This window comes from Mesocricetus auratus, unplaced genomic scaffold, assembly GCF_017639785.1.
Source record: "Mesocricetus auratus isolate SY011 unplaced genomic scaffold, BCM_Maur_2.0 Super-Scaffold_100694, whole genome shotgun sequence".
NCBI classification, from domain to species: Eukaryota; Metazoa; Chordata; class Mammalia; order Rodentia; family Cricetidae; genus Mesocricetus; species Mesocricetus auratus.
Genome location: NW_024429268.1, coordinates 5,202,490 through 5,219,298, shown reverse-complemented (window position 1 = coordinate 5,219,298; position 16,809 = coordinate 5,202,490). Strand labels below are relative to the sequence as shown.

Below are 16,809 nucleotides of genomic sequence, written 5' to 3'. Positions count from 1 at the left end.
GTGTCCATGCTTGGGTCTGCAAGGACCGGCCTTGCAGGAGGAGCAGAGCCGCACGGCAGGGTGGGCCAGTGGTTAAGTTCGCCGAAACACACGGGGGATCTGGGTGGGGAATCAGGACATGACTTTATTGGAAGGTGGCGAGGCTCATCCCAGCTTCCCCACCCCAAGACTAGTGCCTGCGTCTCTCCATCACAGACGCCTTCCCTCCCACAAGCTCAGCGTTCTCCATCGGTTGTCTGGAGCACTCTGGGAGGAGTTCTGTCACTCCCGTTTACAAGGCCTGGGTGGAGGCAGGTGCCCAAGATGGCAAGCCTGTCATTAAAGTGCTCTAGTGTGCAGTTGAGCTCCCGTAAGAGATCAAGGGATGATTGGTTGAGGCAAGCACCACGGAGTCTCCTTGCCTTTGCCCCAAGCTGAAGGGGCCGTGGAGACCCGGAACGTGTATCCCCAGTGTGCATTCCTTGGCATGCCCCTCCCCCTTCCCCCTGGACTCTGGGGGCTGACTTCTACTTGCTAACTGGCTTTCTTTCGCTCTGTTTCGACGCTTGGTGAGAGTCAACCTTCAGATCTGGTACTCCCAGCCCTCCCCGTCTTCTAGGCCCCAATTGATTATCCCTCGAAGGTCCCTCCTTAGAGTCCCTTGTCGCAGCCTATCCCAGTTGAAGCTGCTCCGGGAGGTGCTTCGAGACACGGAGGGTGTGGGAAAGGACAGGTAGGCACCAAAGGAGCGTGTCATCTCCAGTTTTTCTCCCGAGTCTTTTTCCACGTCCTCCGAGTAGAGGCCGTCTTGTTGCTGGAAGGCCCGTGCGTAGCGGCGGATGCGTTGCCTGTTGGGGTCTTGCCTGTCTTCTACCCTGGAGGGGGTGGGAGGAGGGGATTCAGAAACAGGGGAACTGAAAGGAAGACCTGCGGTCGACATGTCTCGTTCAACCCCACCATGGTTGGAGGCTCTATGAAGCCGCCGTGGGGACGCAGAACACCAGCCCCTCAACAACCAGGCCCCAGGAGGCTATAGGCTCTGCTCTGCGGATGCTTAGGAGCCCAAGCTCTGATAAGCAAGGGGCCTGGGAAGCATACAGACCTCCACCGAGCTTCCGGAAGCAAGAGGACAGCAATGCAAAGTCACTGCTTAGGAAACACCACCAAGGGGACCACGCGTCTTACCGCAGGAACCAGCGGTCCCCAAGTCCGTAATCGCGCCCACAGATCCCAGAGCGAGGCCACAGGCAGCGAGGCAGCTTCCTCTCCAGCATCACGGTGGTGGCTACAACCTGTGTTTAGGGACAAAAAGGGAAGTCAGAGAGATCAGGTGCAGACTGAAAAGGGCAGAGAGGGGAGGGGAGGCCAGGAAAAGGGAAGACAATTTAGAAACAAACTCCCGGGCTTGTGGCTCTCTAGAAATAGAAGCAAGACCCGCCCTCCCAACCAAAGATGGCTGCATGAACTTGGTAGAGCACCTTCTGTGGAAGAGAGTGGATGGGACTTGAGCCCCACAGTTCTTTATCCTATGACTTGAAAGCCATGGCAAAGCCAGGTGAGGCGCAGATGGCCTGTAAAAGTGTACCCTCAGGAGAGACTTTGACCAAAGGTATGGGCAAGATTGTGAAAAACAGAGGAGTCTCACAGCTCTCGGAATGTTCCAAACCCGCACACACCAAGTGCTTTAAGAATATAAACATCCTGCTTGGAAACCCAATATCAACATATTTTCAAAATATTTCTCCCAGCAAAACCTTCTTAGCCAGATTAGGTTTTACTCCATTTCCACAAATCATAGTTAAATGCTTTCCAGGGTTTTATAGCTCCGTTTTTATTTTGCTTAAATTATTTTTGTTGAGATAAATTATTTTTCGGGTATATTTTTAAATGAGGACTTGGTTCATCTCATTGTCCTTTATGCCCGTCATAATACCGATCTTACTGAAGATAGCTTCTGCTGCTGAAGAAAGTGTTTTTTTTTTTAAATGTCATTATTTATAACACTTCCAATTTTTCTGGGTCAATTTTTGCAGGCTTCAGTGTTTTCAAGAGACAAGATACTTCCACTCTTACTTGGGAGCACAATTTACCAAATATAGTTTTAGCCATTTGTTCACGGTATTTCTAGAAAAGACTGAGGATTCAATTGTTGAGAGAAATATACAGAAATCTTCCCAGAGACTCTAGAAGTGCTCTCCGTTGCTAATTGAATTTCCCCGGGAATGTCGCATTATTTTGTGACTTGTGCAAAAACCTACCCAGATACCCATGAGTACAAACACGGCTGCTGCTATTATTATTTTAGCATGGCCACTTCCTGGGCAAGAAGAAGGCAGGTGCAGTAACCCTCCTAGCCACCAGGGGGCTCACCTGCGCCCTCCAGAGCTCATCCCTCTCATGCGCAACTCTCCAGTGAGTGTCGCCCATCATGGCAATGAGGAGGTTGAGCATGAGCAGCGTGGCGATGATGGCGAAGGCGGCGTAGGTGATGCTGTACATGAAAGGCAGGTCCACGTCATAGTTGGCAGGGCCGTCGATGATGGTGAGGAAGAGCTCGAACGTGCTGAACAGCGCCATGGGGTAGTCAAAGAAATGGCCCAGCTCATCAGGGTCCTCTGTCTGGAAGATGATATAGAAGGCTGCTCCACCCAAGGGGTGAGAGTTACCATGGCAACTGCATCAGGACTAGCCCACCACCAGCTCTCTGCTCTCTGCATCCATAGCATTCCCTTCATCTCAGACTGCTGCTTCAGCTCAGAAGAATGCATTTTTAAATTGTTTATTTTTTTGAGGTTATAATGTCATTGTATTACCAAATTGAAGGTGCCTTTTTCACTGACTGTTGACACAGTTCCTGAATGCATACACATTTCCTAAATACATAAGCGCGGCCGGCTGGGTCTGCATAATGTTACATGTCTATATGTTTTTCACTTGGTGTGCTCTTCCCCAAGAAAGACTGTGTCCCTGTCAGCATTCCGTAGTTGCCCGTAGTTCTCTGTCTAGTGTTGAGACCCTGTCTCCTGTGCACCTTAGCATGCCCATCCCTGCCCTTGATCACCTGACAAACAGTACATTTTAAGTTGTCATGCTCCACTCCTTTCCACAAGGCTGTGCTCCTATCTGCCCCCTGATACTACTGTCCCTCATTTCTGAGCAGCGTCCCACTTTTACGCGTTACATGACCTCCTCTAACATCTGGCCTCCCTCCAGTTCAGTCTGAAGAATTCTGTACTCTCTAACGCCCACCCCCACTCCAGCTTTTTCCTCCCACAGCCTCTGTCCTGGATTGGTGATTTACCTGAAGCAAATCCCAGGATCACCACAGCCATCAGCCAGCAGAATCGCATCAAGTCACCAAAAATCATCTACGGAGAGGAAGAGGCAGAGAACACCACACTTTCAGACCAGTTACCCATCTGACATCAGTAAATCTAACCTCAAAAGTCTTATGACTCCATACACCAGGATGTGTTGGCAAACTACACCCTTCTGGCTAAATCTGCCTGCCCTGTCTTGGTTAGGATCTTAAGCTAAGGATGATTTTTAAGCTTATAAGAGGATTTTAATTTTTTTTCAGAGGAAAAAATAGCGGGAATATGTAACAAGAATCATGTAGTGTTCACAACACCTGAAATATGTACTACCCAGCCCTGTGAGAAAGTGTTTGCTTAATCTTGGTCTAGGGCTCTTTATTTAGGAAGCATGGGGGCAGGGGGGGAAGGGGGAGAGACACTGACCTTCTGGATCATGATGGTGAAGGGACCAAGCATTTGGAATCCTCTGGCAAAGTACATAACATTGCACCAACCCAGCACCAGAGCAAAGGACATAGGCACCACCTCCCCATCAGCATTGGTGAGCCGCATCACCATGGTCACCAGCACCATGAAGGCATAAGTGACACTGGAAGGGAAAGAAATGGGGGAATGGCGTGAAAAAGTCAGGCTCATCCTGGGGACCTAACAGCCAGAGTGTAGTTCTAACAGGCCCCATGCTGTCAGATTCAGCCTCGCCCTCCGTACTCAGTACCCCGGGGTCGCACAGCACCGAGGGAAGGAGGACGATGGAAGCTCTGGGAGTGAGGTGAAGGAGACACTCACATGATGACATGGAACGGCCCCCCAAGGATGGTCTGCCCAAAGAATCGGGTGGCCCCCAACCTGAAGATGTCTGGAATCTGGAAGGAAGCCAAGGAGACATAAAGACACTTGTAGACCAGAGTGCGGGCTGGGCTCTGGGGCAGACAGCCTCCGCCAGGGTCCCATCTACGCTTTACCTCCACCAGCAGGATGATCACAGCCCCAATGACGCTCACCAGCTCCCCCACCAGCCGTAAGTCATCCTTGGGGGTCACGTAGGCCTCCTAGGGAGGAAAGATATTGGTAAATCGCCCCTGTCTCTGTCCAATGTAAGAGCTCCCAAGGCCGTCGGGTCTTTCAGATTCTTTCCGGACCATGAGGTTCAGCTGGTCCCAAACTCTGCTCCTAGAGCAAGAATGCGGGTGTGTTCCTGTGTGCGCACATGTTGAGTCTGCGCCCACTTCTCGGACATCTAAGGTGAGAGGGGAAACCCTGGTGGGGAGCCAGGAAAAGTGGGACAACGCTGTGAGGAGAAGATTCCAGATGCGCTACCATCCTGCCGCTACCAAGTTGTCACCTGAAGAAGCTTCTGCTGCAGCAGGGTGTTGTCCCGGGGATTGGTGCGGTTGGTGGCCCTGGGCTTGAGGGGACGGTAGACGCAGCACATAGTAAAGCAGATGATGTACAACACGTAGATGGTGCCCAGAACGCAGAAGTAAGGCCGCCCGTACCTCTTCCATTTGAGGCTCACCAGCTCCTTCACGGGCGTCTGGTCCAGAATCCGGCGGGCCTACAACAGCAGGAATAGGACAGTACCTCCCTCCGAGAGCCCGCCACCCTTCCCCGGGGCCTGAGCTGTGAAGACTCTGTACCTCACGCTTCTTTGTAGTGACAACAAGCTCCAGCAGCGACTGATCATCTCCTGAGGAGTCAATCTCGGTGAGGTCATAAAGAGTAGACGTCAGCGGCCCATATGTCCACTGGATATGTTTTCGCTTCTGCATCAGGTGTTGGAACATCTGAAAGAGAGTAGAGATGGTCAGGATCCACAGATGAAGGACTTGCCAAAGCCCAAGGGGGGAAAAATCAGAGAAGGTGTCGGCCTTCCTGTAAAGACCACAGCCTTTGGAAGTCAAAAGAACTCATGTCACCGGAACCCTAGATTTACCCTGCCCCACGATTCAGTCCAGAGCCTGGAGATACGGGGAAATTAGCATGTCACTCTTCAGGGAAGGACAAGTGGGCTTAGGCATTGCAGAAAACCTCAGGATAAGGTCTAGACTACACAAATTCCCAGTACTTTGGTCAGAGTAAACAGGTACAGAGAAAAAAAACGGGCCAGTGAATGAAAGACACAGGCTGAAGCAGATCCTAAGTAGAGCCGAGGATTGGACCTAAGCCTCTTAGATGTATTCAGTTCTCTTTGTTCCCAGCAACGTAAAACCAGGACCATTAAAGACGCCCTAGGACATGGGTCTCACCACAATATTGCCTTCCACTCCAGCCAGCTTGAAGGGGGTGAGTCCCTGGTTGTTGGGCACGAGTTCCAGGGACTTCAGGTGGTCTCCCCCGTCATAGGACAGCAGCAGGTTGTACATCTGGCAGGCAAAGGTTTTGTTGGGCTGCAAGATGAGTATGTGCAGTACTGTATTTCCTGGGGAAGACAGAGGTTGTCATCGGGTTCCCTGATGATTCACTCCCTGTCCCACCCAGTGTTCTCTCTCTCTCTCTCTCTCTCTCTCTCACACACACACACACACACACACACACACAGCATCCAACACTTTCCCCCCATCCCAGCTCCTACCCAGAGAGTCCTGAGCCCGGATGTCAGCTCCATGTTCAATGAGCAGCCTGACAATCTCCTCACTGCCTACACAGGCAGCAAAGGACAGAGGGTGCTCTCCTGTGGACACAAGGAGGTATGTGACAGGACACAGCGGGATCAGGAGAGGAGAGGGACCTCTGCCCTTCAGCCCAACAACTGCCTCCTCCTCCTCCCACGTCTCAGCTTGTGGCTCGGGATCCCACGCCCAGGAGAAACCTCAGGGAGGCACAGTCCAGAGGGGGTGATGGAGGGAGTTGGCCTCTGCCTCCACGTCTTAGAAGCACCACCCTCCCAGCTCCCCAGAAGACAACCAAGGAAAGGGCCCTCCTGAGCCTCCCCTCCTACGACCCTTGCCCCACTTTGCACCTCTGATCCTGGCTCTGGATCTCACCATAGTAGATGAGGTTGTGGGGACTGTGGCGGAAGGCGGAGCCAGTAGCTCTGGCAGAGACACTGGCCCCTCGGGCCAGCAGGGCGCGGACCAGATTCACATTCTGGTTCATGACTGCAATGTGCAATGGAGTCTGACCTGCCCCAAAGAGAGTTGCAAGCCACATTATCTGTTCTCAGGAACCTGAAGGAATCCCTCTCACATGGCCCCAAAGTTTGTGTGTGTGTGTGTGTGTGTGTGTGTGTGTGTGTGTGTGTGTGTGTGTGTGTGGCCATCTTGGATTGATGGCAGGGGCCTTGAGGATGCTAAGGGTTCTCAGTAGATCCCTTTGCTCCCTCCATCCAACTCTGCCCCTTCTCTGGGTCTCTGGGAGATCAGGGACCAGACGTGATAACTTTTCATCGGGACTCAGAAAAAGGACAGCTTGTGGGATGATATTAATAAAAATTAGGGATCTTCAGATAGCTTATCTGTTTCCCCAGATTACCTATCTGAGGTTTCTGGAAAACATCCATCCTTAGGGCCTCACCTGCGTATAGCTCAGAGGTCATGGGCTCAAAGACCAGCTCTGGGGCCGCCTCCATCAACACCATGGCAGCCTCCAGGTTATCATAGAGGGCTGCTATGTGCAGTGCAGTCTCCCCCATGGCTCCTGGCATTTAGAGGGGGGGAAAGGCAAATAATGTCTTTGGCACAGTCAACGGAGGAAAACGTACTCTAGGTCGTGGGCTCTCTTAGGGATGTCTGCGACGTGGGGGACTGACCCACAGACCATGGCTAGGACTCCGCTCCGTACCTCTCTGGTGCACCTCACATCCTTCAAACTTGAGCAGCTTTCTCAGGGCCTGGGTATCATTCTCTTTTGCAGCTAGAAGAAGAGGCGACTCCCAGATCCTACGAGGAAATGGGACAAGAAAGGTGGTAACAGTGAGCAGTTGTAGGACACGGTGTGAAGGCTTCGCTTAGACTTCTGTGTCACAGCAGGAATGGATGGAGAGGCTCCTGACCCAGACGGATGGGTTATTACCGTTCAGAAGTCACCAACCCTCTTCTCTTCATTGTGCAGCTCTCCTAAACTGACTTCAAGCATTGAGCCCAGGTAAGAGAATGCCCAGACTAGTTTCCCTATTCCCTGGTGCTGGAACCAGAACATCTAGGGCGTGTGTGTGTGTGTGTGTGTGTGTGTGTGTGTGTGTGTGTGTGTGTGTGAGCCATCTGTGCATATTGGACAAAGAAATAAGGAGCTTTCTTCAGGCATACACTCACCACATGATCTGTGCATGCTGGGAGTGGTCCTATTCTGGACTCAGCAGTTTCCCGAGATTGCCCTGCATGATAAGTCTTGTTTTCTATGTACTAGAGGTATAAGGAGCTCCTCCCCCATATTTGTGGAGGGAGGCAACATGCAGAGACTAGTGGGTTTTCTTCTATTACAAGAGGCCTTACTGTTTGACCTTCAGTGTGTGGAACATTTAATTCCTCCACTTCCCTCCTCTTTCTGGCCGTATCATCAGGACTCAGTCTAAAAACAGCAACAGCCCTTGCCAGAAAGCCTGACTCTGGGCCGTGGTCACGCACACCCCTCTCTCCTCGCATCTTAATTTCCACCATTTTCCTTCTTAAATCAGAAATCCTATAGATGATCAGCATCTTATAGAAATTGGTAAGAAATTTCAGCTCTCTGATTATCCTTTGATACAAAATGACCAGGTCTGCAGTTTAGGAAGACTCCCAATGGACTTTTTGCACAAATGAAAGTTCAGGAAACATTACTCAAGCCAGGAGGTATTGAGTGTGGTCCATGCATGTGAAATTGCTAAAGTGATACATCCGAGTCAAGCTTTGGAACCCCCATCTCTAAAGAGTACGCTTAAAGCTTAGGAAGTAAAGCCATCCATCATCTCCACACCTGTCTACAGAGCCTTAGGTGCTACTTTATTTCTGCTATTAGTACCTGTGAAGATATAAAAGGTGGCCAACAATGACAGATGAGGGGGAAGGAAAGAATCTAATTTAGAGAATTCATTTATTGGTTTTCACGTGGATTTGAATGATCTCATCTCCCTCTTACGTTTCTTCTTGAATGTACTGTAGAACTTGGATTAGGAAAGTGATAAGGAGAAGAAAGTGACTCCTATCTCTCCCAACCATAACCCCAGCTCCCTCATAGGTCCACAGGCAGCAACCAGGTTCAATCAATCATCTAAGATTCTGTCTCCATTTAGTTCTTTCTCCTTATTGCTACTAAAGCTCATTAATTCACATCTTCATGCTCTGGTCCAGGATTAGCAAGACATTTTCTTGGGTTCCCTGCACCCTACTTACCCCTAGTCCATTCTTTTTAATGTTCTCAAGATAGTCTTTCTAAATGGCAATGCAGCCACAGCTTACAGAAGGCGGACAGATCTCTCAATGCCCAAGGATAAGGAACACAGAGGTCCTCACGGTCTTGGTGGGACCATTTTTTTCCACTCTCTGATCTTCCCCCTCACTCCTTACGCTTGGCATTTCGGTCTCACTGCACACCTCAGCCCCACAGAGCACACCGTTCTGCTTGGACCTGTGCCCACAAGGCTGCTTCTTCCTGAATCCACCCCCTCAACCCAGTGATTGTCCATTGTGCATTCTGCACTCCTTGTGTGCAGTGGTTGCTCACTATGATAGCGGGAGAATGGATGAATCAGTATTGATGTCAAGGTGGCTTTACTGCCCCTCTTACTGTCTCTGTCTACCCCTCCCCAAAGCCAACACTAAATATGCATATACCCAAGTGAAACAAACAGATAACATAAGAGAAAAACAGAGTTTGGCTTGAAAGCACTGCTGCAAAACGCGTTTTCTAGACCTTTCGCCACCACCATGACTCTGGCCATTTGCCCAAAGCTCTCTTACCTCTTACATAGATATTTTAAAGTCAGCACTAGAATGTAGGGGAAACAAAGCTTCTTCCAACATACACACACCACCACCACCATTTCTAGAACATTTTTCACTCTTTTCTTTGGTCTTATTTTTATTATAACATCTTGCACTTTGTGTTGTAAATAGAACATGTTTCTTTTTCTATACTTGGGAATCACAGAGTTTCCTTTTGTTCATGAAACATCTCTGAAGCTGGTAACGGCCTCCCACAAGCCTCTATTTCCTATGTAATCCTTTCCTTTTTGCCTGCTGCTATCCTACCAGTCCTGTGAAAGACCAAAGACTGACAGATAAAAGAGTACAGTTACATGATGCTCAATTAAAACTGAACTCTAGTTATACAACTATTTCAATACTATTTTATGTGTTCTTTGAAAATGCCATGCATTTATAGATGTAATTTTGATCATATCCATTTACAACGTCTCGCTCCAACTCTATGCAATATTTTTGGGGCATGCCTACAGTAACAACTTATCCATTGTTCATCTGAAAGTCAAATAGAAAGAGGCATCCTGTGTCTTACCTGGCAAATTACTCAGACAATACCCCCGGTAAAGAAATAGCTTATAACCCAACTCCACAACGTTTGTAAGAAGTGGTCTCCTCTCCTTGCGAACGTCAGAATCCAGTAGAATGAAGAAGGAAGGGTCAGGCAGCCTTTTCCATTCTACTTTATAACCTGCAGTAACTGCATAGGGCCACAAGGTGATAGCAGACAAAGTTCTAACTCCCTACTAGTTTTGGCAGTGAGGACCCAGAACTCCAAACTTGCATCAGGACCCTTGGCCGCCAAAAGAAGAAGTGTAAGATTATCAGATAGCAACCCATCATAGAAAGTTAAAGAACAACTAAGGTACAGGAGATAAAGTAAAGCAACAACGCTGAACACCCCGTATAGGGCTCTTACAAAGATTTACCATACTCAACATGCTAACCATGCCAGGGTAGAGAAATCCTGATATACAGGGGCAATTATTCTTAACTGATTAACAGGAAAGGATTCTTCACATAAAAAGAGATTAAAGCTCCATAAGCATACAGAATATTTACTAACTAAAATAAGTAGGAAAGAAACAAAAAGGTGTGATCAGAAAGTAGCGAAAAGAAATAGAAATCATCAGACCATGGAAGATATTTCCAGGTTCTTCGATGTTTGTTTTACCTGGTGATTAAGTACAAAATTGAACAGTGTAGTTCCATAATGCCTTGGGGGGAAAACTCAGTAATAGGCTTTTTTGACACATAACCTAGTACAATTCTGTTGTTGTTGGGGACCTAAGTTAGAGTTCTCTTGTTCAAAGTCAACATTATGTCTCCAAGTGAGAGTCCTTGGTTTCCTTCCTCCATGACTTCTGGTCCTCCAACTCTCTGCTCCTGGTTCTTATGAACATATAAGTCTATGCGTGTCATGCCCATGAGTCATGCTCTGCCTTTTACTCTGGGAAACAAGGAAGGATCCAAGAGTTTTAAGGAATGTTCAGGTCAGGAGAGTAGAAACTGTGCCTGTAACACATAGGGCCTCTCAGGATGAGTACTCTGAAGTGATTAGTCCAACCAGGTCATTCTGAGCTGAGACAAGTGCCTCCTTAGCCTTTCCTCTGTCCTGTTGATTGGGAATAGAAGGGCTGGCTGGGATGGGGGCACTCTGAAGGTACACGGGAGTTTCTCTACAAATGCCCTTACGGCTGACCGTAGGCCCTGGGCAGACTGTGAGTGGTAATAGCATGTGGTTGATACAGATTCATTCTGATGGGATCCATTTCTGTTAGGAGGACGTTCATAGCCCACTCATGCTTGTCATCCTCGGTAGCTGTCTTTTAATGCTATTCTTTGTCACAATCCCATTTGTTTAGTACACCTGTCAGTTTCCAAAGTAACACCGTTTAGTCCCACTTCTGTTTTCCACAGCCACACAACACCAGATGAGAGTAATTCTCTCCATTTTTTTATTAAGGAAAAGAAACTGAGGCAGCAGGGTCAGAGAGCTGCCAGAAGACCACACAGGGTTAAAAGGCAGACTTGCTTACCAAGAGCATGGCCCCAGGTGCTCACCACTAAATTATGTGGTTCTTCTAGTTTTTATGGCCCTTCCTGAATTTTCTTGGGAGGTGGGGGGTCAGGCCCAGAGCAATGGCCGCAGATGAGAAAGAGCAGCCATGTGTGGGAACATGGCATACACTGGGCACTCATGAGCCACCTCCCTCCAGCTGAGATTCCTGGCGATGAGACGAGGAAGTCAGAAACTGGAGAATGTGCCTATTTCAAGATGTGGAACCAAGCTGTTTCTTAACTGCCACAGCTCCCTTACACGGGCAAGCAAACAGGCACATGCCGCGTGCACTTACCAAGGTAAGAACTGAGGTCCTCAGGAGAGAGTCAGAACTGAGCTTTCACAGAAACACCAGCTCACATACATCATTTATACAGGTTTTCACGTAACCCAACTCAAATGGCCAGCATGACTCCCTGTCCTCCCAGGGAGTGAAAATGCCAGCACAGGACAGGTGGGAAGTCAGGTTGGGCAGCTCTGCGAAGCTCCCAGCACACCCCACACTAGCAGAAATCAGATAACAGATAGGACAGTTTCCTTCTCTGCTCTCTTGTTTAAACTCACTTAAACCTTTTCATGACCTTCACCGTGCTCACCTTCAACCTAAGCACAGTTATTCTTCCAGAATCTGTAGAACGTTGGTTCTATAACATTCCTCGCATACCAAAATCCATACAAGCTCTAGAACATTCCCTACAGTGATATAATATTTGCACGTCATTTATATAATCATCTAGTAGACTTTAAGACATGACTGTACTCTGTTGCCCAGGTTGGCCTGGAACTCACTGTGTAGTCAATGATAAACTTGTGGTAACCCTCCTGCCTCAGCCTTCCAAGTACTGGGATTATAAAGTGAGGGCTATAATATTCAACTTGTTCATTAATTTTGGACTTTTGGAAACAAGTTTTACTGTGTTGCCCAAGTTAGCCTTGTGAGCTTATCAGTCCCTTGCTTCAATATTCCAAGTACTGGGAGCATAGGAAGGTAACACTGCCCTACCTTCCTAGGTGACCCATAATGCCTAAGGAATATAATTTATGTATATATTGCTAATGTACAACATTGTTTGGTACTTATTACAAAGGAAAAATTCTATAAATGTTCTGCATTGATGAATCTACCACGAGCCTAACTTTGTAACACACACAGCAACAATACGACTTCTTTGTCTCTGACGCTGATTTAATCAGAAGATATGTAGGAACAACATGAACATTGGTACATTTTGTCCAGCAGGACATGAGCTCTTTGAGAGTTATGAACTACATTAGGTTAATTTCCCACAAATCTAGTGGAGTATACGTTATGCTCAATCAATGTTTAATACATTGGTCACACAGAAATGAGAAACCAGAAGAAGAGGTTTGGAAGAAACGGGAAAGATTTGAGAATTCAGCTAATATGGATTAAGACCCAAGAGAAATGTGTCACGCAGCAGAGGGTTGCCTTACCTCTGCTTATTTTGCAGAGTTCTTAAAGCTTTGCCTTCCGCTGAAACCATCTTCTGCTCCATGAAATCCTACCTGGTGCTACCCCAGAATTCCTTTCGAGGGTTCCCTCTTGAGCTCCAGGCTTGTTGGTTCTCATGGAGATGATAGAATTTCCCTTCCCTCCCAAGCCTGGGTTGGGCTTTATATCAGATAAGCTGAGTGACGGTACCATAGAGGATGAGATTCTGTCACGGCTCAGTGATTATTTAAGTGCTGGCCCCCAGCTTGTCCAATTTCCACAATGCCTTCCCTAAGCGCAGCTGACCTCTCAGGCCAAGAAACTCCTAGGAAATTTCAGCTCTTTCTGGAAAGTAACATCCAAAGAGGGCCACTCCTGAGGACATCAGGTAGTCTGGGAAGAAGAAGGCTGAGGAACTATGGAAACAGATGTAGAGACCAGGAAATGGAGGGGAGAACCCCCTAACTGGTTAGGTCTTCCTAGCCCAACACCATAGAGGAGACCACTTGATGGCAGGAAGAAATGGGTGCAGATTCCATGCCTGCACATAGCTTATGCTTAGCCAAGCTGTCTGCTTGGGTCCAGGCCCTTCCCTCAGTTCTTCATGCACAGGAGCTATGGGAACCTCACCCACCCCTTTCAAAGCCCATGACATCTCTGCAGTCTGTGCCTGATGCCCCCCAGCTTCAGGGTGCTGAGAGTGGGTGGAGGAGAATTGAAACCAATGAGAAGTTATTCTCTAACAACAATGCCATTCTGTTGCCCTAAGACGTCGTCATCAGCCAGACATGTGCCCTGGCCCCCACTCTCCCAGCCCTGAGGGGGAGAGAGGTGGGTGGCTGTTGTGAGAGACAGGAAAGCCACAGCTCCAAGAAGGGGCAAATCCAGGCATGGAATGCTTAATACAGAGAATAGGAAATCCCAGGCAGCCCTCAGGCCAGCTTAAGACAAGTGCTGCATTCAGAGATGGAGAAAGACCCGAAGACAAAACCTCCAGCCTTTCCTCTGTGAACACACATGCTACCTGTCTCTGCATAGCCTGGGGGAGCCCCCAAAGGCAGAGCTTCCTTTTAGCATGTCACAATGGTGTGGGGAACCCCACTAACAATGTCAGAGAGGACACCACCACAGGGTGGGCCCAAGACCCAGTGGATTTCCTATTCTCCTGCTCCCAAAACCAACTCTAAGATGCTGTCTGAGGCAGGAGTGAGTGTCCCAAAACCAACTCTAAGATGCTGTCTGAGGCAGGAGTGAGCGTCAGGAGAGGCAGGATTGGGTATCACGTGATTATAAGGAAGTTTTCAGGGAGTGGGAACAAAATATGAGGCTTCCTAAGGGGACTCAAACTTCAGATTCTCTCCCAGACCCCCTAGCATGAAAGGCAGCATGGTGAGCATCTCAGGCATTGTGGCCAGGAGGTCATGCAAGCCCATCAATATAGAGGAAGACACCCCAGGCTGCGCCTGAGCTTTGTTGGGTCTTAAAGTCCCTCCAGCGGCTGAGACAAATGTGCAGGAATGGTTAAGTATTTTCACATTTATTTTTTTTGCCGTAGTTATTATTGCTGTGTTCATTCAATCACTCTCTCATTCATTCCCACGTGTGTGCTTATATATAAAATGCATTTCTGCCACAGACTGCCAAAAGAACATGGAGTACAGATACGTGAGACATTATCCTGCCACAATCAACTTTGAAGTAGAGGGTTCGCCAGGGCCAGTGAGGTGCCTGGCTACCGGGGAGGTACTCACGACAAGCCTACATGATTGAATGGGACACCGTAAAGATAAGGAACATCTGTGCCCAGGCTGCCTCCCACCGACATCCTGGCCAGCAAGCCCCATGGGGCCAAGACTCAAGAGAAAGCGCTAAGATCCTAGGAGCCAGCCCATAACCTGAGGCACAGACTGTCCAGCCAGGGGTGGCAAGAGAAAGACTCAGCAAGCTGGGAGGGGGTGGGGTGGGAGCCCTGCTGCGTTGGTAGGAGTAGAAGCAGATGGCAGGCTTACCTCTTCTGCTGCAGCAGGTTCTGCTCGTCTCGGCTCTGAGTCCAGGACTCTTGTCTGTGGAACCATCTGCAGAACTTGTTCCAGAGGCAGAGTATCAACCCCTTCTCCTTGGGCAGTGACCACCCCATGGGGTGGAAGGCTGGGTCCTTGGGGGGCTGAGGCTGATGCCAGACCCCGACTGGGCTCGGCCTTGGGGCCACATTGGCACCCCCAAGAGCCGGCCTCCCCTCTCTCTGTAGAGGTCCCGTCTCCCGTCTCCTGCCTCCTACTTCTCCTGGGGAGCTGCTGGTGAGGCTTCCGGCGGCGGTGGCCACCCCTAAGTCTGAAGAGGGCTCCTGTGTTGTTCCACTTGGCAGAGCTGAGGATCTGCTGGGCTTGTATATCTGGAGCTCCTGTTGGGAGTGAGCAGGAGCTGTGTGGGCACTCCCCTCCTCCTCCCAAATTACCTGAGATTTAAAGAGACAGGCCTCAAAGTCCTGCCTGCTGAGGATATGCGTCAGCTCACCTGCAACTCTCCACCCTGGAACTCTCCCACTGTTGCTAGGCCTTCAAAGAGATTAAAGAGCTGGCCCATGGACTTTGGGATATCCATTGACCTTTTTCTGGGCCGGCTCCCTTGAAGGACTCTTGGCGGTGAGGAGAAGAAAAGGCTTTTTTTTTTTCAGGATAGAGAAGCTTCTGCCTGTCTCTCTCCACAAGCCCTGGGAATTTAAGTCCTCTTGTCTCCCAGGGTTAAATGTCTTTGCCTGACGCAGAACAGGTATATAAACAGCAAAGACTTAGTTCTCACCGACGTTGAGTTGACAACTGCTTTTTTTTTTTTTGTAAAGAACCAGAGAGAGAGAGAGAGCGCGTACATGCAAGTGTTTTAGGTGTTGTAAGCCCACTCCAGTGCCTGATGAACATTCTTTGCTTTTTTGGCTGTGGGCTGTCTTCATCACTACCACTTAAAGATGTAAATTTACATCCCCAAGCTAGTGAGTCAGGGTATAAAAATCTATCCATGGAAGATCTTGCTTATTGGGGTGGGTAGGTTACCAGGTGAGATACAGGTTGGGTCCAGTGAGGTGGCATTGCACAGTTAGGGGCAGGAAAGAGGAAAGATAGAGACCAGTCAGAGAGACCTTGTCTTGAAATAAGAGGTATAAGAATGCTTAGGTAAAACTGATTGGGGGGGGCAGGTAAATGAAAAAATTATTTTTATATGCTCTAGAGAATTTTATCTGGCCATTTTCTCAGAGCGACATTGGGTCGCTGTCACTAGGCTCTATAATTATCCACTCAAACTCAGATGACCTTATGAGGAAGTTGTTACCCATGGAGAGAAGACTGATGTTCCAGGTGCTAAAAACAAGTCCCTAAGGTCACAGAAGCGAGGGGCGTAAAGCCCCAAACCATCACTGACCCTAAAGCTCACCTTGTCTGTACTTCCTCATGCACTCTAGCAGGCCAAGTGATTTCTGCAGCGGTGAGAAGGCCCACCCAGACAGGGTCACAGGCATCCCCGGTGGCTGCATTGGACCTCAACGGAGCCCACCCAGAGGCATCTCTGGTCCACCTTCCTTATATGGAAGAAACTGGAACTCTGTCTTATCCAAAATTCTGCTGCCACCCAGGGGACCAATTAGCTGGGATGACGCCTGGCTCTCTGAAGTCGTAGGTGTCTGCATGTCACTAACCAGCTCCAGCTTGTTTTCCCCCCACTCAGGAGGGCTCAACAAGGGAAGTGTGAGTGTGTGGTACAGTGAGCGTCTAATGTGCAGGCGGTATGTGTACGCAGCATGCCTGTGCTTTCTGTGTGCAAGCTTTCATGCTGACTACGGCCCTGTAAGACATACGCAGGGAATCTTGTGTGTTCGTTGGTGTGTTATATGTACTGTGTGTTTCATGTATGCGATATGCATGTGATACGTGCTTTTCGTGTAATGTGCATGGTGCATGAAGTATGTGTGCATGTGTCGTGCTTAAATGAAGTATGCGTGCATGTGTTGTGCTTAATACACATGCAGTAATGGTATGTGGTGTGTGTCTCGTATCTAGGTGTGGTATGTATGATGCAGCGTGTGTTGGCTTGGTGGGGTGTGTCACGTGT

General features: G+C 48.8%; 1 protein-coding gene across 2 annotated transcripts; it reads right to left on the bottom strand.

Moving 5' to 3' along the window:
• Positions 1 to 104: 104 nt before the first annotated feature.
• Trpv6 (transient receptor potential cation channel subfamily V member 6) lies at positions 105 to 15,141 on the bottom strand. 2 transcript variants are annotated; one of them, XM_005083083.4, is made up of 15 exons: positions 14,718 to 15,141; positions 7,077 to 7,174; positions 6,810 to 6,932; positions 6,281 to 6,418; positions 5,869 to 5,967; positions 5,543 to 5,715; positions 4,934 to 5,080; positions 4,639 to 4,851; positions 4,259 to 4,345; positions 4,083 to 4,159; positions 3,720 to 3,885; positions 3,281 to 3,347; positions 2,350 to 2,618; positions 1,165 to 1,271; positions 105 to 854 (listed from the first exon to the last, which is right to left on the bottom strand). In XM_005083083.4, the coding sequence occupies exons 1-15, from the start codon at positions 14,843 to 14,845 to the stop codon at positions 563 to 565; spliced, it is 2,184 nt and encodes a 727-aa protein (XP_005083140.1). In that variant the 5' UTR covers positions 14,846 to 15,141; the 3' UTR covers positions 105 to 562. The 2 variants fall into 2 exon arrangements, with proteins under 2 accessions (XP_005083140.1, XP_040596348.1); XM_040740414.1 differs by lacking the exon at positions 6,810 to 6,932 and having other exon boundaries at positions 14,718 to 14,982.
• Between the last annotated feature and the right edge of the window lie 1,668 nt (positions 15,142 to 16,809).

Bases quoted from the DNA above. Each gene is read 5' to 3' on its own strand.
- Trpv6 (XM_005083083.4), bottom strand. From the start codon at position 14,845: ATGGGGTGGTCACTGCCCAAGGAGAAGGGGTTGATACTCTGCCTCTGG. The intron at 7,175-14,717 runs GTAAGCCTGCCA...ATTTCCTCGTAG, and splicing joins AACCTGCTGCAGCAGAAGAG to GATCTGGGAGTCGCCTCTTC. The intron at 4,346-4,638 runs GTGACAACTTGG...TTTCCTCCCTAG, and splicing joins TGCAGCAGAAGCTTCTTCAG to GAGGCCTACGTGACCCCCAA.